This window comes from Lonchura striata, chromosome 3 (assembly GCF_050655825.1).
Source record: "Lonchura striata isolate lonStrDom1 chromosome 3, ASM5065582v1, whole genome shotgun sequence".
Classification (NCBI taxonomy): Eukaryota; Metazoa; Chordata; class Aves; order Passeriformes; family Estrildidae; genus Lonchura; species Lonchura striata.
The window spans coordinates 94012353-94031012 of NC_140705.1; the positions used below are offsets into that span (position 1 = coordinate 94012353).

At 37.2% G+C, this 18660-nt stretch overlaps 1 protein-coding gene across 20 annotated transcripts in view; it reads left to right on the top strand.

The window, feature by feature from the left end:
* Window positions 1-18660, top strand: part of NRXN1 (neurexin 1) — a 676327-nt gene that overhangs the window by 574748 nt on the left and 82919 nt on the right. For 18 of the 20 annotated variants that reach the window (XM_077781934.2, XM_085577079.1, XM_085577083.1 and 15 more), the window contains 2 exons: window positions 6699-6788; window positions 8216-8535. In XM_077781934.2, coding sequence (XP_077638060.1) covers window positions 6699-6788; window positions 8216-8535 — 410 coding nt within the window. The remainder of the gene's footprint in view (window positions 1-6698; window positions 6789-8215; window positions 8536-18660) is intronic. The other 2 variants (XM_085577093.1, XM_085577095.1) reach the window with 1 other exon arrangement.

An 18660-nucleotide genomic window follows, 5' to 3' on the forward strand; every position in this document is an offset into this window, starting at 1 on the left:
TAATAAGTCTTTTCTTATTGATGGCTTTTACCTGAATACTGGATATTCATGGAGTTACAGCCCAGTGGGAATTTAAAATGAGAGCTGAGCACAGTGTTTCGCATTTGCCATTGTTCATTTATGTAATGTATTGTTTCTGTCAAGAGACATTCTATGTAGTACCTCTTTTCTAGCATGAAATGAAGATCATCCGGATGGCTACCTGGGAAAAAGTCAGTAGAACACCTTCAGTTGCTTCTATCTCAGAGCTACTAATTTTCAATGCAATAGGCTTAAAACATTGTCCATTTTTCACTTGTTGAAAATCTATGGAATAAGAAACTGCTTAGAATCAATTTTTGGTTAAATTCGTATAGAAAAGGTAACCTTAAATGCTGTGACATTATGATTTAGAAACAGTTCAGAGTCCTTTTACCTTGGAGAACTACAAAATGTCACTCTAATGTGAGACATGGTACCATACTTACAACAACTCATTCCTCTTCAATGATTCCTATCAATTGTCCTGCCTATTTTAGCAGCAGCCCTATAATATTAGCTCCTTTAATACTACACAGCCAGTACAAAGGATCTTTGTAAAACTCCAGATAACAAAATATGACCTTTAATTTATCAGGCAATTCTTGTTTTCTTATCTGCTTCTTGTTGCTTTTCATCTTCTCTTGCTTGTTTTTGATACACCAATTTCTCAAAATAAGTCATCCAATGATGTACAAACTGAGACACTGCATTGTAGTGAAGAAGTGAGAGTCAGGAAGAGCACACTCTTCATTTATTTAGTAATTAATCCAGTGGAAAATAATCTAAAACAAAAACAGGGGAGAAGGTAGTTGATTTAAAGGTTCTTCTCCCCCTGAGACATTAGTGAAGGTTCACAGTTTAATCCTGTTGAAAGTTGTAAAAATATTATTTGTTTTGTTTAATTTGCAAGCATGAAATAGGGAGCTTAGAGGTGAATATTCATCTATCTGTATGATGAACATCTTTCAATAGATGTGGTAATCATATTCTTAAAGGGAAACCTAAGTTTTACTTTGTTCTTAGCAGCATTATAAGCCCCTAGTGAGAGATTTTACTCTTCTGTGAAAACTGCTGTCAGTCATTCTGTGGGCATGTAGTCTCTTTGGATGTTTAATATTCATTGTAAGGAATTTGGGAGTTCCTATAGGGTGTAAAGGGTCATATTATTATGATCATTTAGTATAAACTTGCCAGGCTTGGCACTTCGAAGTTTAGAGGAGCTGTACTTCATGGTGATTTCTCTCTTTCCAGGTTAAATTTTCTTGAGAAGGTAAGGTGTTAAAAAGCTGCAATCTTACTTATTTGCTACAGGTTCTTTCTCTAATTTAAGAGCTTCTTTTCACTTTTATCTTCTCACTGAGCTGGCGGTAAGGTTTGTTCAAAATGTTCACATTCTCCAGCTCTGTGTCTACTTTCCCTTCAAGCACTGTAGGAGGCCCCAGTCAGCCTTCTGGGTACATAACTCCTCATACAACATCTTAAAGATTGACCACTGCATCCTCCTGTGTCTCTCCCCACACACTGTGACAAGGAGAGCTGACATCTTTCAGCAGCAGAAAAGGATATACACCTTCATCTAATCCATCCAGAGCTCACTGCTGGATCAAACACTGGCTAGACAAGTCTGTGAGCACTCAGCAAAAACAGAGGTCAGAGTAGTGTCCCTGACACAGTGACTTCCTGAGGTGAACTTGGACCTCTTCTCTACCCTGTGCAACCCAGTCTCAGGAATGTGAGCACAATAATGGATATAGATGGTATGAAAGAACTTTAGTATGGGACATTACTGAGATTGTGATTTCATTTCCTGGCTATGTGAGACTGTTTGTGGACTGTTTGCCTTCCCCTGTATCCCACCCTGAGCTGCTGTGGCTTCCTCTCATGCCATGCAATTGACATTTCAGTCAGATTTCATCCCTAACTGCATCTGGAGGAGTGATGTGGGTCTCTGCCTTCCTCTGGCAGATGTCAAGGGAGTCATGATTCAGAAGGAGCATTGTCAAGATCATGATGAACAAAACTAGGGAGAGAGGGTTGTTTATAAATGGAGACAGACCTTGGTTTCATCACTTTGTTATTTATTTCCCTAACAGATTGCTGGGACTAACAATGTGAATTTGTATTCTGTTAAAGGGCTTGTTTCAAAGAAAATACTCTTTAGTCTAGTTTGCTCTTCACAGACTCACGATTTTCAACCTTCTTACTTATTCCCTTTCAAGGATGCTGCTATTTCACATCAATAACTGACACCTTTATTTCAGAGCACAAAATAGAATTACACTCCAGCCCTGACAATATAATAAATCAGGAGGGATAAAATACATATTAGTGAAGTTCACATAGTTGGTTTGTCCCAGCTGACCTATAGATATAAAGGTATGATTAAAGTTTTTTTGGACTGCTTCTTCTCAGTTGTGACACAAGATTTAACTCTGACTCAAAGATTTGACCTTTGCTGCTCTTCTCTGCTTACCTTGATTCTTTGGAATTATTGTTATTCCCTTGAAGCCTTTCTGCCAGTATGGAATTAACACTCTTGTTGTGACAAAATATTGTGTATTTGGCAGAAGAATGAAGCCATCTAGAATTCAATCAGGTTAGACAATATCATGGCACACATCCTGAGTGAATCATTTCCACCCAGCTTTTTTAATCAAAGAAATCTTGGCCATATAACCTGGGAGAGTAATGCTAGATAGTCACATAGCTGTCTACAATTAAAGTTTAGGCACATCAGGGTTGTTTTTTTTTTTTATGAATTACGATTGAAAGGGTGCCTGCCAGAGCACTTAATCTATCAGATGGGTAACAGAATAAAATCTCAAAGCCACAGGTTTATTTAGAGCATGAAAAAATTTATTAACCTTCTTGGAAGTGTTTTTACTGAAGTTCCTTGTGGTTCACCCTATTGGTAAAAACAAGCATAAATAAAGGAAGGTAGAAAAACGTGAACTGCATACTCCTGAGGAAAACAATCTGTCATATTTATGATTTCTCTACTGGGGATGAGATTATAAGATGAGGAAAATGCATAGAGTTTTACGGGGTCTATCCAGATTTGTTGTAGCTGAGTGTATGACCCAAACCAGATGTTTGGAAAAAAGCAGTGATTGAAACTATGTGTGTTTTTCACTATGTAGTAAATAGGACTTTTGTTGCTTTTAATGGAGTTTTTGTTATTTTCAGTTCTATGTATAATTTTTTATTTGTCTACTGGTTTCATCATTACTAAATCCATGTGTTCTCCTTGAAGCTAATTCCAGATAAGTTCCACACCATTTCCCTCTAACCTTTCCTTTTATACTATACACTAGAAGAATTTAAGCTAACATAATATTGTCAAATTGAGATGTATTTCACAGTGCACTTTTCTTCTGATGAGGAATAGGCTAATGTAATCAGCAATTATTTTTTGTGTGACCTTTACAAATCAAATTGTTATTTTCTTGCTTTTCATTTGAATTTTGCTCCCAGTGGTGCAGGACTGCTACAACTAGTATGAAACATAATTTATTGACAGAATCACATTATAATAGTCTCAAAAAAACATACGTATTGTATGTTTTATTGAAATAATTCAAAGAGATGTATAAGCTGGCCAAGATTAACTTTATGCTGTTAGGTCACAGAGGAGTTTTTAGGATCACCATAGAGATAGTCTGGAACAGCTGCAGAGTAATGAGAGTGGACTTTGGCTAGGATAGATCCCATGTTAGTCATGGAATTACAACAGAGAGTTGCAATAGCACTGAGGCTCCTATTTGGTGGCTGCAGGGAGTTCTCTTACCACATATTGCTGATCTGCACCTACTGGGTGAATAAACAACACAGTTTAATGCCTTCCCAATATAGGCAGTTGGGAACACCTAGCCATAACTTCCTGGTTCTTTTGGGAACTAGAGAGGGTTTGTTCATGAAAGGAATCCAGTGAGTAACCGTGTGTGAAGTTGATGGGTGAATGATGATCTCTATCCATGAGACTTATTTCCATTATGTTAATGCATTCTTTATGCCCACAGACCTCTTCTGAACAACTTAGCCTTTCTTATAAATGACACAGAAGAATTTCACCCACTCTCCCATTTTTTTTTAATATAGATAAGAAAAAAAAAAAAGGGTACACAACACTAACTAAAACTCATGATTCATTTACTCTACGTTAAGGAAACCTTTTCAAAAATAGGATGTTCTCTCACTTATTCAGTGACTCAAGTGATAAAGCCTCAATAAAAACTGTCAAAACATCTTATTGAAAAGATAAGTGTGTTAAAAGTAACTGACTATCAGAAAATATAAATTGTTACCTCACTGGCTTAGGTATGCACATATATACACACATATTTTGATGGAAGATAAAAATCCAGAAGAGAAACATGTAGATTATACCTTTTTTTTCTGCCCCACTTTTTTTTTTTTTTGTTTCTCTGTTGGTCACATGACATTTCTTATGGGTTTTTTTCTGGTACTTCTCAAATTTCCATTCAGTCACAGGAAGTTTGCTGTAAAAAAAAGGAGGCCAGGATGAAGAGAAGTAATTTTAAAGATCATAACAGGAAAAAAAATTAAAACTTTCTGTATTCCCAAATCATCAGAGTGGTTGTGTTGTGATGTGTTTAATTCTAAATTTTCTCTTTCTTGGAGAGGTACAAAAGGGAAAGTTTCCATAAAATGTTTGATGTTCAGTTTCAGTTCTGTTTTATGGAAAATATATCTAAATGCTGAGAACAGAGATAAATGTACATGCAAACAAAATGTGTAAATTTTATACATGTGCACATATGTCCATGTATTTTTTAATATGACATGCGCTTAGATGTTCACATAGTATATTTACTCAGGGAAATTGTGGAACTCCCTTCTGTGGTTGTCCAAAGTTGTGGATGCTCCATCATTGGAAGGGCTCAAGGTCAGGTCAAATGGACTTTGAGCAACCTGGTCTAGTGAAAGGTGTCTTTACTCATAGCAGGGGGGTGGGAAGAGATGATCTTCAAATGTCCCTTGCTATGATGCCAACCCAAACCATATGATTAGATATTGGGAAGGGAGGGCACAGGAAAAGGCCATCTCCTCAAAAGCAAATAGGTCAGCTTCTGGCATGGTGAATGATGGCCATGCTAAACCAAGTGAGGGATGCATGAAACATGGAAAATAGCAGTTCTCAGCACTGCAGAATAAAAATCTGCATAATACCACTATGGTTTCATTTGCAGTTCAGTGGGGGGTGGGGGGGCTATTGTACTGACTCTTCCCTGCAAGCCTGTTATGGCTTGTTATTTTGGGACAAACTGGAACACTGATCTCCTGAATTTGGATAATATTTCTGTTTGAAAGTTAGCACTAGAGTACTTCCAACTCAAGAACATATCTTTCTGAGCACTATGTGGGCTCATTGCAGTGTGTGCTTACATTTCCACTGCAGATACAGGACTTGGTTTCTTGGTTGGTTTGATGGGTTTTGAAGTCAAAGAAAATATGAATGTCTGAGCCAATAAGATTGACTTTTTATTTGGGCATGATTTATGAATGACTGCTTTTTACCCATATTGCTCTTCTTATCTCTCAGATTCTTTACTAATATGAACCAATGCAATGAAAGAAAAAGATATTGTTGGCCTAAAACTGCTGCCACTAAAAGCCTATATATGGAAGGAAATACTTAGGTTTGCCATTCTCCTAAGTACTTTTCTAAGTGGTATTCTGAGGGATCACAGCTATATCACTCAAACCCAAAAAGCTATAATTACAAATAAATATTTAAAGTGTTTCACTAATTATTCCTCATCTGCTATTTTTCTGACTGTACTAGCCTTATTTTATCTCACTGTTTTACTTAAAGAAGTCAGAGATCTCTGCACTGACTGAGAATAGATACAGTTGGCAAATATCAAGTTTGTCCTTTGCATTGCTGGGTTCTGGCTAGTTCTTAACTTATGAAGCCCCACAACAAATGGCCTCTTGCTAAATTTTAAAGCACTTGCACGTTTCAGAACCAGGCTACCTTTCCACAAGTCACTTTTGTCAAAGCCTTGATGTTCCTTCAAGACATTGTCAAGGAGTCTTAAGAAAATGTGCAAACTGTGAATGCCCTGGTCTGTTCTGTATCATGTATTTGAATCTCTGAATTTTATTTAAATGAAGCAAAGAAATGTGTATTTTTTCTGCTTAGGAATAAGTTACATCAGGACTATTACTAGACAGAAGAAGTAAGTGTGCCTTAGATGGTGATTAAGAGTTGTGTTCTTCTTCTTTAAATGACTAACCTGGAGTGAGAGGTTGGATGTCTTTTGAAAACTTAAACCTGTTTCACCTGAACATGTTTAACTAGTTAATAAGAAACATCAAAAAAGACAAAACCCTGAGGTCAACTATCATTTTTTTGTAAAGCCATTCGATGATGTTTAAATTTGTTTTTTGGGTCTGTCTATAACATAAGTTTAATAACCTAGCTCAAATGCAGATTTCTAATTTTCAATTAACATAGGAATAATTTTGTTTGCTAAAATAAAATAAATGAATGAATGAAAAGTCTGAACCATGAAATGTTCTAGGTAGCACTTTTTAAAATTCCAAATTTCAAAAAATCATGTGGCAACTGTGTAGCTCAAGCTTTAAGTATTAACTTTTAACCTTTGACCTTACAGATTTTAACCAATGAAATGTCTCTTTAAACTTTAAAGGAAACAATGATAACGAGCGCCTGGCGATTGCTAGACAGCGAATTCCATATCGACTTGGTCGAGTAGTTGATGAATGGCTACTCGACAAAGGTAAAAAACATTGATTAAAACTTCAAATAAAAAATAATTTGAACATAACCAAGTAGTGCTTCATTGTAACACTAATAAACATAAAAAATAAATTTCAGTAAAACTAAATTAAAACAAATTTTAAAAAGTAAAATATAGAGTAATATTTGCATACCTTGTATAATAATTTCTATACATTTCTAGAAGTACCAGCTGTTTAATAATCTTACCCTGTTAACTTAAGGTTAAAGGGACTGTTAAATATAATCCACTAACTCAATCTATGAAGGTACTCATAGCAAACATTAACCAAAAATTATAAATCATTCATAGATTATATTACATGTTCCAGCATCTAAATTATTAACTAAAAATATCTGTAGTTATGATATCTTCATTATGGTCCTGAAAAAAAAATTTGTTTAAACTGTAGGTGTCTTAAATAGTGGGCAATATGAATTGCCAATCAAAATGAAGTCCCTTTAACGTTTGCAACCTTCTAAGGGGATTTTGGAACAAACACTAATTAAAACAAAACTTAAAGTTGTGTGCATGCTTTTTGTGAGCAGAAACCAAATAGTCACTAAAGTGACTATTCTATTTACTAAGAGTGGTACTGTTGCTGAGGATTTCTCTGTTTAATGGAAATGTGCCATGATTTCTCCATCGGTATGTGTATCATTTCTGAAGCCGCCTTTACATCTAAAATCTTTTATTTTAATTGAAAGCCTTGCTGAAAGCCAATCAGACATCTATTTTTGAATCTGCTCTGAGATACTTAGTGTGAACCATGTGTTTCTTTTTAGTGTGTATGTTGAAGGGAAATAAAACATTTAACTACAAAAAGGAAATATTTAATTAAAAATGTAAATATTCACTTACATAGAGATGCAACAAATTACTGCATAAATTCTTTAAAACTCAACTTGACCAAGTGACTTGATGGCATATATATAAACTTTGTGTGTATATACATATTTGTATATGTCTATACATGCATAAACTCATTTGTACTAAAGCTATAGGCTCTATGCTGCATTGTGTAGGAAAAAAAACAACTTTTAAATGTTGACAGACTTGAAGAAAAAGTTATCTTAAGGAATTAGAAAACCTGGCATTCTTGAGACGCACCAAAAGGTTAACACTGCTTTCAGGTAAAAGGGAGAGGGGTATATCTTTAGTACCAAACACATTTGCAAATATATTTGATTGGCCTTTTAGCAAAAAACATATAAATCTCAAAATGTCGTAAATTAAGAAAAATGCAAACGCTCTCAAAATTTATACATTTCATGGACACCTCATTAAAAAGCAATGAATTATGAGTCAAATCCTTTTCTTATAGTTTATTGCTCTCATTTTTCACCCCATGACAATCTGTTATCACTTGTGTAGAGTACAGCGTTCACAGTCAACATTTTTGCATGTATATAATATTATCTTCACAGGCCGTCAGCTCACAATCTTCAATAGCCAAGCAACCATAAAAATTGGAGGCAAGGAACGTGGCCACCCTTTCCAAGGCCAGCTCTCTGGTCTTTACTACAATGGCTTGAAAGTTCTGAATATGGCAGCAGAAAATGATGCCAACATCATGATAGAAGGAAATGTGAGACTTGTTGGTGAAGTGCCTTCCTCTATGACAACCGAGTCCACAGCCACCGCAATGCAGTCGGAGATGTCCACGTCAGTCATGGAAACAACCACCACCTTGGCCACCAGCACCGCCAGGAGAGGAAAGGCTCCGACCAAAGAACCCATTGGTCAGGTTAGTTGGCTTCCTCGCCTTTTGCAAATATCTTCCCACCCCTGAGCGTGGCTCCCTTTGTCGCATTCCTCCTGCAGATGAAATTGTTGCCGTTAAAGAGTTACTGTTGAAAGTTCTGTACTGTACACGTCTCACAGGTGTGATGTTCCACCAGCATTTTGAGGGAAAGTAAGGGCTTTGCTTTTCTTCTAAATTAGGCAAACCTACCAGTTCAGATTGTTGTGGTACTGAGTTACATTGCTCTGTCATCCATCTTCATAGTGGTGCATATTTTTAAGTACCATTTTTTCCTTTGATGGCTTACATCGATTACTTTCAGTGTAGGAATACAGGATGTCTGGAATTAGAGATAATGAAATGAAGTGGTGATTTTATCCATGAGATAGAGAAAAGAGACCCAGTTTTAAGAGAGAACAGGAAGGAGGTGTGAAGACAAAAAGTTGCAAGAGGCTGGCAAAGAGGGAATTAGCACTTTCTCTAGTCCCACGACTGATCATCTTCTCTGGCAGCATTTCTCATAAGAGGCAATGGCAGCAGAGGGAATTAAGAGCACTCTGCACCATGGGAGACTTAGGCTTCAAGGCATGGGCTGTTGTTTACTGTTTGTTGAGGTTATTTGCATCTCATGAATTTGGTGATATATTTAGTTGCTTTCAGGTTTTGTCAGAATCTCTGTATAATATGTGGGGGAATTTAAATATTGGGAAAGGAGGGGAGAAAAGGTGGTGAGTGAATTAACCTTCATCTTGTTTATATCCTTGAGTAACAGCACTCAGACATTGTGCTTTAAAACCTAAAACTTCTTTTATATTTATTCTTTCTTTAAAAAAGACAAACCAACAAAAAAAAAAAAAAAAAAACAAAAAACAAAAAAACACACACACAAAAAAAAAACCCCAGACAAAGCAAATAAACAGAAACCCCTCAACCAAACTAAGAGAAAAAAGGTACACTGCTAAAAGCTTTTCTTATGTCCTTTTGGTTCACATGTTTGTGTGCCCACTGTGCCACCAAGCCATGACAGACAGCTACACTCCTGAGATCCAGAAGTAGGACAAGGAACACAGAAAGCATCATGACGGAGAGACAGGGTGTGCTGAATAAGGTTCATTTGCTCAAGAATGAAGCACATGCAGGTTAGACAGAGGCTGAGGTCAGGTTGCCCGTTTTCTGTGTAAAACCTCAAGTCACAGAGTGAATTGGGGCATCAAATTTGACGCTTCAACTTTTCTGTCTGTAGTATCTTTGCATGCTTTGTGCTATGGATCAAAAACTATGGTGAAGTAAACATAAAAATTGGTATTTAACAAAATTGAAGCAGTAGATTTAAGTTAAAAATGAGCCTTTAAAAAAAAACATTTTGACTTGCAAGTTGCAGTAAGTTTCAAATAGTTATTGTAATGAGTTACAGAGTTTTAATAAATAGCAATACATTTTCTTTGTTCTTAATTCTGTTTTAAATAGTATCATGCACTCTATTATCCAACTAGTCTGACCTCAGTATTTGCAGCAACCAAATCTGAGACTTCACCAAATTTACCAAAGGGAAGATGTGTCTCTAAAATGTAGAACTCACGGTGTGAAATAATTTGAGATAAATTAATGTTACTAAATTAAAATTAAACACAGTTAAGCTGTTCCATTTCCCAGTATACTGTTGGCCTCTACCACTCTTTCATGTTACTCCCAGGCAGAGTTTCGGAGGAAAAAATGTCACAGGGACCATTCTCAGTTGTCACCTTGCATGATCTGTAGGCAGCAGGAATTTATTGGTATAATTGCTTTGCCAGCTGGCCTCAGTTTCTGGGAGTATTCCCCAGCATAATTTGCACACTATTTGCATGTTTAGCCACTAAGAGTTTTATTTTTGAGGTTTTCCAGTGTGATATTTTTGGAAGAAAATTTTCTTAACCTCACAACTGTGGTGAGGTGTAAATTTTTCTGAAGAGGGAAAACAAAACAATTAGGGCAAAATTGTTTTCTAAAGCTTTTCTGTTTCTAGGCTGTGGTGCCTGAAATAAGATATGGCCCTCATTGACTCTATGAGAACATCTACTCAGTTTTTTAGAGAAGCTTGCTGCCACTGGGGCTGAGTGGCCTCAAGGCAGTTGTGCCATTTCCTCATCCCTTTTTGGCTGAAGTGGCTATGCCAAAATACCATGAACTCTTTGATATCCCACCATGAGGAGCTTCCAGCAGGCCCCAGGACCTCCCAGAGGTACAAAGCATGGCTGCAAACCAAGTCCTAAGGGTGAAGGTTTTGATCAGCCTCTCTCACCTTTTAGCCTGGCTGGAGCAAGGACTTCATGCATCTGATGGGAAACTCCTGATTTAGGAGCCTGAAAGCAACATTTGTGAGGAAAGCATTCCATGGTAACATCACTGCTGCACCTGGATCATCCTGAGTGTATAAATGAGCCCTTCTTGGCTTCATCTATATCTGAATGTCCTGCCTGGTAGAATGACCTGTGTGTCACTTCATGCACTTAATTAGTCAGGGGCTGCACTGGAGAACAGTTTGCCATCAGGCCCATGATCTGATTTTTGGAGCTTGATTGCATCCCAAAGTCAGAGCTGAAATTTGTCTGTAGGATGCTATACTGCTCATGCAACAACGACCTAGGAAGCTACTGAATCACCTTAGGGACATAATCTCTTCATACCTGGTTCTTATTCTACCTGCATGTAATAATTTCTGAGCTTGTGACCAATAGGGCTCCCATGGGTCAGTCCTGCAGGGTGCTGAGTAAACACTTTCTACTTTGATGTCACTGGAGATGAAGGCACTCAAAATCTCATGAAAAAGAAAATCTACCTTTGATTTCTTCATTCTCTTTCATTTTTGTCCTTTATAATTTTATTTCTGATTTTTACTTATATATAACCTCTGCAATGGTGTCACCTATGCTGACATATGGTAATGCACAAGAAGAAAAGTTACCTCTCCAGCATTAATTAGGTTACTCAGGAAAATATGCAGCTGAACAGCAATTGCTAATGAAAAAACCTTACATTACTGCAAACCAGTGCATGGCTGAAATAGAATAGAGGCAAATGATCTAATCAGTCAGAGATTGTTTGCTCCATTTGCAGAGGTATTGAATTCAATTAAAGATTGCAATACTTAAAGAACATCATTTAAATCTCTATTTATAGGAAAGGTTCTTTTAAAAAACCGACAATGTTTAATTGACGGAGTCTCTGCTCCCTCACAGATATTAACAAAAGCAATATTTGATGCAAGATCCACATGGGACTTCCAGAAAGTATGTTGAATACTGTTGTGCATGATTTTAGATGAAGGAGGTCTTAGTGCTTCTGAGAAAGGAATGCTTTTTGCTGAAGATTCTAAATGAAGGTTTTCCCAGCTTGGAAATATTTTAACAATGGATGTTTTGGTGATGACAGACATCTTAATTATTGCACTAGGAAATGTAAATTTTTCAAAGGGGAGAAAGGTACTCAACACTTATTGAATGTCAATAGTCGGTGAATGCCTGATTTTCCTTAGTGTCTTAAATCCTCCCCCTACTCCCCCTTTTATTATAATAACATTCAAGTTGTCAGCCTCCATGCAAAGCACGGGGTAGATAGACACAGAGGAAGTGAGAGTCCCTGCCTCCAATATCGTATAGAATAAACAAAAGGTATCAGGTAAGGAGAAGTTAAAAAAGAGGAAATCATGAGGAGGAAAAGGGAAATGAAGTCAGCATTGTGTTGTTTCAGTGTTGACAAGTGTGCAGATTTTCAGCAGTTGTGAAAGAGGCACTTTACTGCCCTGTGTTTTTTTATCCAGGCTTTTCAGACAGCTGTAGGATCACCACAGAGCTACAGCAGATTCTGCATCAGGAAACTGGGCTGCCTGGTCAAGCAATTGGTGCAGAATTGGCACCAGCTGGGTGGTCAGTGAGATGTTTCATCTGCTTTACACTTTGCCATTGACACCTAGGGGAAGCCATAGTCATTGGCAGGGGACCTGAGGATTGAAGGATAGGTCCTTTGCTCCCCCAACACTGCATGGGAGGAGCCTCAACATTTTGCAAACCTTTATGAGCATGGAAACAAATCCCCCAGCTTAATTTTTGCAAGAACAGGACTTATGTTAAATGAAAATATGTGTTGCTAACTTTTAGGGAGCCCTAAGTATGTACTTGGACTCAGAAATCATTAATTTTGTCTAAGAATATAAATTTTTATGAAGTTATTTGGCAAAAATGATACAGTAAAGTTATTCCTTCTTTTTGCCTTTTATTTTTAACACTTTAAAAAAGTCTAATTTGCAAATTTTTCTATTCAGTCATGAAGGTGATAAAAATCACCTTTTAAAACTGAAAGTAAAGATTCTCATGTTGTAGAACTCCAGGAGCTGAAATGTTAAGTTAAACACTGAGTACTGCAAGGTTTGCAATAAAAATTGCAAGAGTTGTCAGAAGCCTGAAGGCTTCAAAAGGACTTATAGAATGGGTTTTGCTTGAATTAGGAAAGCCTAATCAGGCCTTTAGTATCTCTTTGGCATGGCTTTGTGAATCTGTATTAACTGGAAATCACAAATGAAGTGATAATAAATCAAGACTAATGTGCTCATTTCTCATCCCTTTCTAAGGATTTGATTATGACAGCCTATCCACAGACCAGCTTCTGCTCTCATGCTCTGGAAACTATTTCTGAAAGTTGTGCACAAAATAGCCTTTTAAAAATTGTTTATAACATATTCTGACAGTCCTCCTTGTTCTCATCAGGATGGGTCCTTATCAATAACACTAAGCCATTTAGCCAGCAATTGCTATATACTGTGAGATGAATACATGTTTGGGAACAATAGGTACTGATTTTTGGTCAGGCAGAACTAAATCAATGAGCTGAAATTTGGTCAGTTGCCTTTGAGGGCATACATCAGGTAAAGGGTGTGTTTCTTTACATATATTGAAGCAGCAGATTTAAATAGCATTCATTGTAGCAAGGACAATGACAGGCTTGGCTCAGAGACTTCACCTGCCAAATAAAAACAAGCACTGGAGAAAACAGGGGAGTTGTCCATTGAAAGAGTTCAATTTTAAGAATGGTAATTGAACACATGACCTCTACACAGGAGAGCAAATGGGAGCATGTTTTATGGAGATACACTGATCATTAAATGAATGAAGATAGCATTATTAGGAGGATGAGTTTTTTCCCCACCCATTTTGGTTTAAAATGATGTACTGTGTGGTTTGCAAAGTCCTGTTTCTATGTGCAAGCATGTTCTTTTCATGTATCTGCTTCCACTTCTTTCCCTGGATGGTCACACCAGCTTGTTTAAAGTTCATCAACCTCAGTAGGCAAAACTCTTCCCCAGGGCTCTGATAAATCACAAGATTTGACTCAACAGATGCTCCATAGTGTAAAGTGAATCCCACAGCTTCCAGTAGCCCGGTATTCAGAACCCATATGTGTCCTTTACCTGATAGATCCTGGGAAACTTGAGTGTTCAGGACCAATCTCATTTGCAGTAGGATCTCTGTGCAAAATGGTAGTTGTAAAGGTATCAATTGCAAGTAGACAAAAATTTAACTAGGTGCATGAAACCCTTGAATTTTTCTTTTCTGCTTTTTTTTTTTTGTTTAAAATATCATATTAAGAATTTTAAGATTCTTCTAGTGATTTTTGATCATTTGATTAACTGTTTTAAAATGTAATTGTCAACATCACTGACACTCAATGTGTCTAAAAAAATTAAAAAGAAGAAACTGAACATTCATTATTTTAATATTTTCTACCTGATCACATTAGATTTTCCCATTGTACTGCAAAATATTTGCATATTGAATATTGGCTTTTCAGAAGGAGTTCTGAAGTTGTGTAAATAGGGTGGCTTTAGAAAATTCAGTACAATTGCCTCTCAAACTGGCTCATTGTTTTGTTCTTTTCAAGTATGATTTATATGATCTCATGGTTGTCTGTCTGTCCCTGTCAATAAATACTGCATTCCTTGACCAATTCAGTCAAATCTGGTTCGGCACAAAGATTTCAAAGACATTAAGCTCCCAGAAAATATAAATTGTGTCAGTTCTGGCACCCATCCTGGTCTCCTGTTGCATATTGCAGAGCCAGGTCTTCCCCTGCTTTGTGTTTAAAAAACAAAGATGACAAAGAAGAACAGAGTGCATGTGTGTGCTTAGGATGAGTTTCTCAGAAGTTCCTCAGAGTCATTAATGTTTCTATATCCCATCAGTTCTTTTGAAAATCTTATCCTATGACACTTTAATACCCTTAATTGTGCCAAAGCTCAGAGGATAAGATTTACTGTTAGTTGTTATTGTTAGCATTTGTTGGAGAGAAGTGGTTCATAGACACTCTTTGAAGCACAGCGGAGCACCAAAGTCAAATCCTAACCAGTTGCATGGAGAACTACAGGCACAGAAACAGCTGAACATGGTCAGCAATGCTGCTTCATTCCTACTGCACTGCACAGTCCAAAAAAGACTTCTGGGTTGTCTTTGGCTCTGTTGTGGATTAACTTCATGAGGCGCCATCCAGATGGGATGGGTTTTCAACGCCTCCAATAGGAAGCCAAACCATGGAATTTCTGTTCAGCCAGGGCGATATATATAAGACCTTGATCACTGCTTTGAAACTACACCCTATGGTGTGTACACACAGGGAGAAAATCTGCTTGTAAATTAAATTACAACAGCATTAATAATCCAAAGAATGACAAGATGCTTGCATAAATTGCTGGTTAATTAGTTGCAAATAAAATTTCTTTTTAAGTTCAGTTTGAGAGAAAAGGATCTCAGGCCACTTGCTGCTTTAATTTTGTTGTTCTTTCATGTTTAAATGACCAAGTTAATTTATAATTATTTCCTTTATTATGATTTTTTTAACCCAGATTGGTTTTATCCAGTCTCAAATTCTGACACATTATCATTTTTAAATGTGGTGAAATTTAGTAGAGCAACCATCCAATGTTTTTTCATAGCATGCTGCCTTTATTCATATTAAGTTGCTCATGTCATTTTCAGACAGTAATATTTCTAAACCATCCCTTTGCATAACATGGGAGAGCATCAAACTGTTGGTGACCAAACAAATTTAGGCAGTGATTTATTGCTTGTGGAATATTTCCCTTACAGTTACAGCTCTTTGTGTCAACCTCTTCTCTTAGGAAGGGTTCTCACAAGAAGAAATTTTTGGTTTTCTCTCACACTCTGTGTCTTCCACCGTTCCTTCTCAGTGCCTGTCAGCACACTAAATAAACATTAGGATTACATAGAAATGGGATTGTTTCACCCAGGTGGAACAAAAGGTTGATGCTGGTGACCCTTAACTGTACCATCACATGGCTGTAATGCTTTTTTCTGCATTTGGGGTGGCTGAAAAAGGCTGTGTGTGTTACAGTCACTGATTCTCAGCAGCCTTGAAGGATAGAAATCCTTGTATTGTGTCTCAGAGCTTCTGTTCTCCCATGAAAAGAAAGCCATAGTCGTTCAGTCCCCTTATCATTTTCTGGAGCCGTGCTAAGCCTGAAGATCTTGTTAACCACTTCCTTTGGTGCATTTTTATGATTGAAGTACTGTGTGTTTTACAAGCTCGGCTCACACAATTTCCTTTCAGAAACCATGAAATAATACATTCTATTTCTTTTGTGTGTGATTCCTTAGAGCTGAGGGAAATAAACGCAAATTGACTCAGGGTGTGACCTTCTTCTCTCAGTGGTGAGAGCCCAGAGCGGGCACCCTGCCCTGATAAAGCTTCAAAGTGCTGTCACACTTGCAGCCCCCCCAGAGCAGTGCAGCAGTGTCAGTCCTGCTGCTGCAGCCATCCAGTGGATTCCAAGTGTTTCCACAGCACATGGAGCACTGGGAGATGAATTTTCTTTCTGTATCTAATTAATCAGGCTAATTGCTGCCAGTTGCAGTGTGCAGCCTGCTTTTATGTGTGGCTGGCAAGGACCTGATTACAACAGTCTGTTGTGTGATGTTTTGTTGAGCATCAAGCATGTATCATAGCTCTTCAAAATGTAGGTGATACAGCTGTATTAAATATTGAAAATTTCTTCTAAACACAACGGTGACAGCAATGTGAGAAACCTTTCTGCTCACTTACAGTTATTAAGACCAAATGTTCACTCACAGGCACGCCTGCTTCACAGGCTGCAGATCATTTTCTTTAATCAAACATTTCTTGGGACTTTCAGTTAATAAATTAATATAGAAGGTTTCTTCAAAACCCTTTTCTCCCCCTGTGGGTGGTAACATCCTATATCTGTCTTGAATAACTCAATAAGTACTTTGTGATTTATTGATTTATTTAATTTAATCTGTTATCTAAACTTGTCTTTAAGTACTTGTTTTCATTCAGTAATCAACAGTTGATTTGAACAGCTGAAACTTATGTTTTGTTTATATGCTGGCATTACTTCAGAGTTAGATACTTCCTAAGTGTTATGTCTTGATGCTCTTTGCCTAGAACATCTGCAATTCTGTTGCGAACAATTTTACATGCAGTGTTTACTTCTTTGCATAGTTTTCCTTTCACTTAATGAACCTCTGTTGAAATGTCTAAATGTCTCTTTTTTGCAGTATGGTTTCACAAGCACACACATATATTTATATACACACAGACATACACATTTTTAAAAGCTAGATGAAATTATTAGATTGGAATTTTTTTACTTTGAAGGGGAGCAATAAAGTCTCCAAAGGGATTCAAGGAAGAAATCTATGAGACCTGCCAGTTTCTCCAAAGAGGGAATATAAATGATGGGCAGTGGCATCTCCATTAAGGAAGAGAAGAACTGAAATTTTTCCTTGGATCCAACTCTATCACTCTCTTCTAGAAGTGCATAGAAGCATGGGGTGAGAAATAGGAAATAATTTTCTTAAAGTTCACTCCAGAAGATCTGATGATATATACCTCTCCATTAATAAATAACCAAGCATTTCTCCGCTGTGAGATGATGATGGGCTGAGGATCAAATCCATTCCTGGCTTTGATGTGTTCAGATACATCATCACTTCAGACTGTGTCTGTATCTAAAAACACAGTGGTGCAATCAGATTTTGGGAGAACAGGTAGCAGGTAGAAATAGTTCTGGAAAGAGCAGAAACCATGGGGGAGGAAGCCCAAGTGATTCCATGGTGCTGACATTGCCTCATATCCTGAAGGAAAGAGGTTCACAAGGGGAACAAAACACTTGAAGGTGCAATGTTCTGTGTTATCTTGCTAGGTCTTTAAATCCAGCCACATACTAAATGTCTTTGTGGGGCTTTGTGGGTGGATCCTGCCAAGAAGAAAGACTGAAGAGGTCGACAGGGCTTTTGAAATGGCCGTCAGCTTTCAGGTTTTTCTCAGCTCCCAGCATAGCACTATAAATACAGAGAAGATTCTGACATTCATGAATTAGAAAAAAAGGATGAAGTCTGAAAAAATGGCCCTAGATATATGTCATATGACAATAGCATATTATTTTCAGGTTTTTAAAGCAGGACATCATTATCTGTGCTAAGTGATGCTGTGAAGATGCTGGGAACAGCACTAGTGAGGTTTTGATGTCCATGTAGCCATAGATGACTCCACTGACTACCAGATCATTTACTTTCCTCTTCCTATCCAGATTCTCTTGTGATTTTCACAGATGTGCTAGCATTAATAAATTCCAAAGAGAAATATTCCCCCTTCTTTATGTCTATTTCGGGTCATATTTTGGAAAAAATGAACGTAGATCCTGTCTCCACGTTTCACGAGGCCACAAATTCACTAAAATTAAGTGTCTGGGAATTTTACTGAATGCTTTAGGGACATCCATCTAGACTTAATGCGTTCAGAAAAGCTGATAATTCCTTACATTAATATGAAGACTTAGTTGCTTAATTCCAGTGTCCTAGAGGTATTGAACATGACAGTCTGAATGCATTTTCTGTAGGTGTGATGGACTTGGTAATTAACTGATTTAATCCATACCAAAGTATTGTCAATACCTTCATATCCCATGGTGTAGGATGGCAGTGGTAGCTAGATATGTGTTTCCTTCTAAAAATTAAGTATTTGCATACGTATATAAGTGTGTAAACATTTTTTTCTTTTTTCCTTTTTCTTTTTTTGCTACATTTTTATGGTGAGATGATGTGCAATTGCAACTAGGAT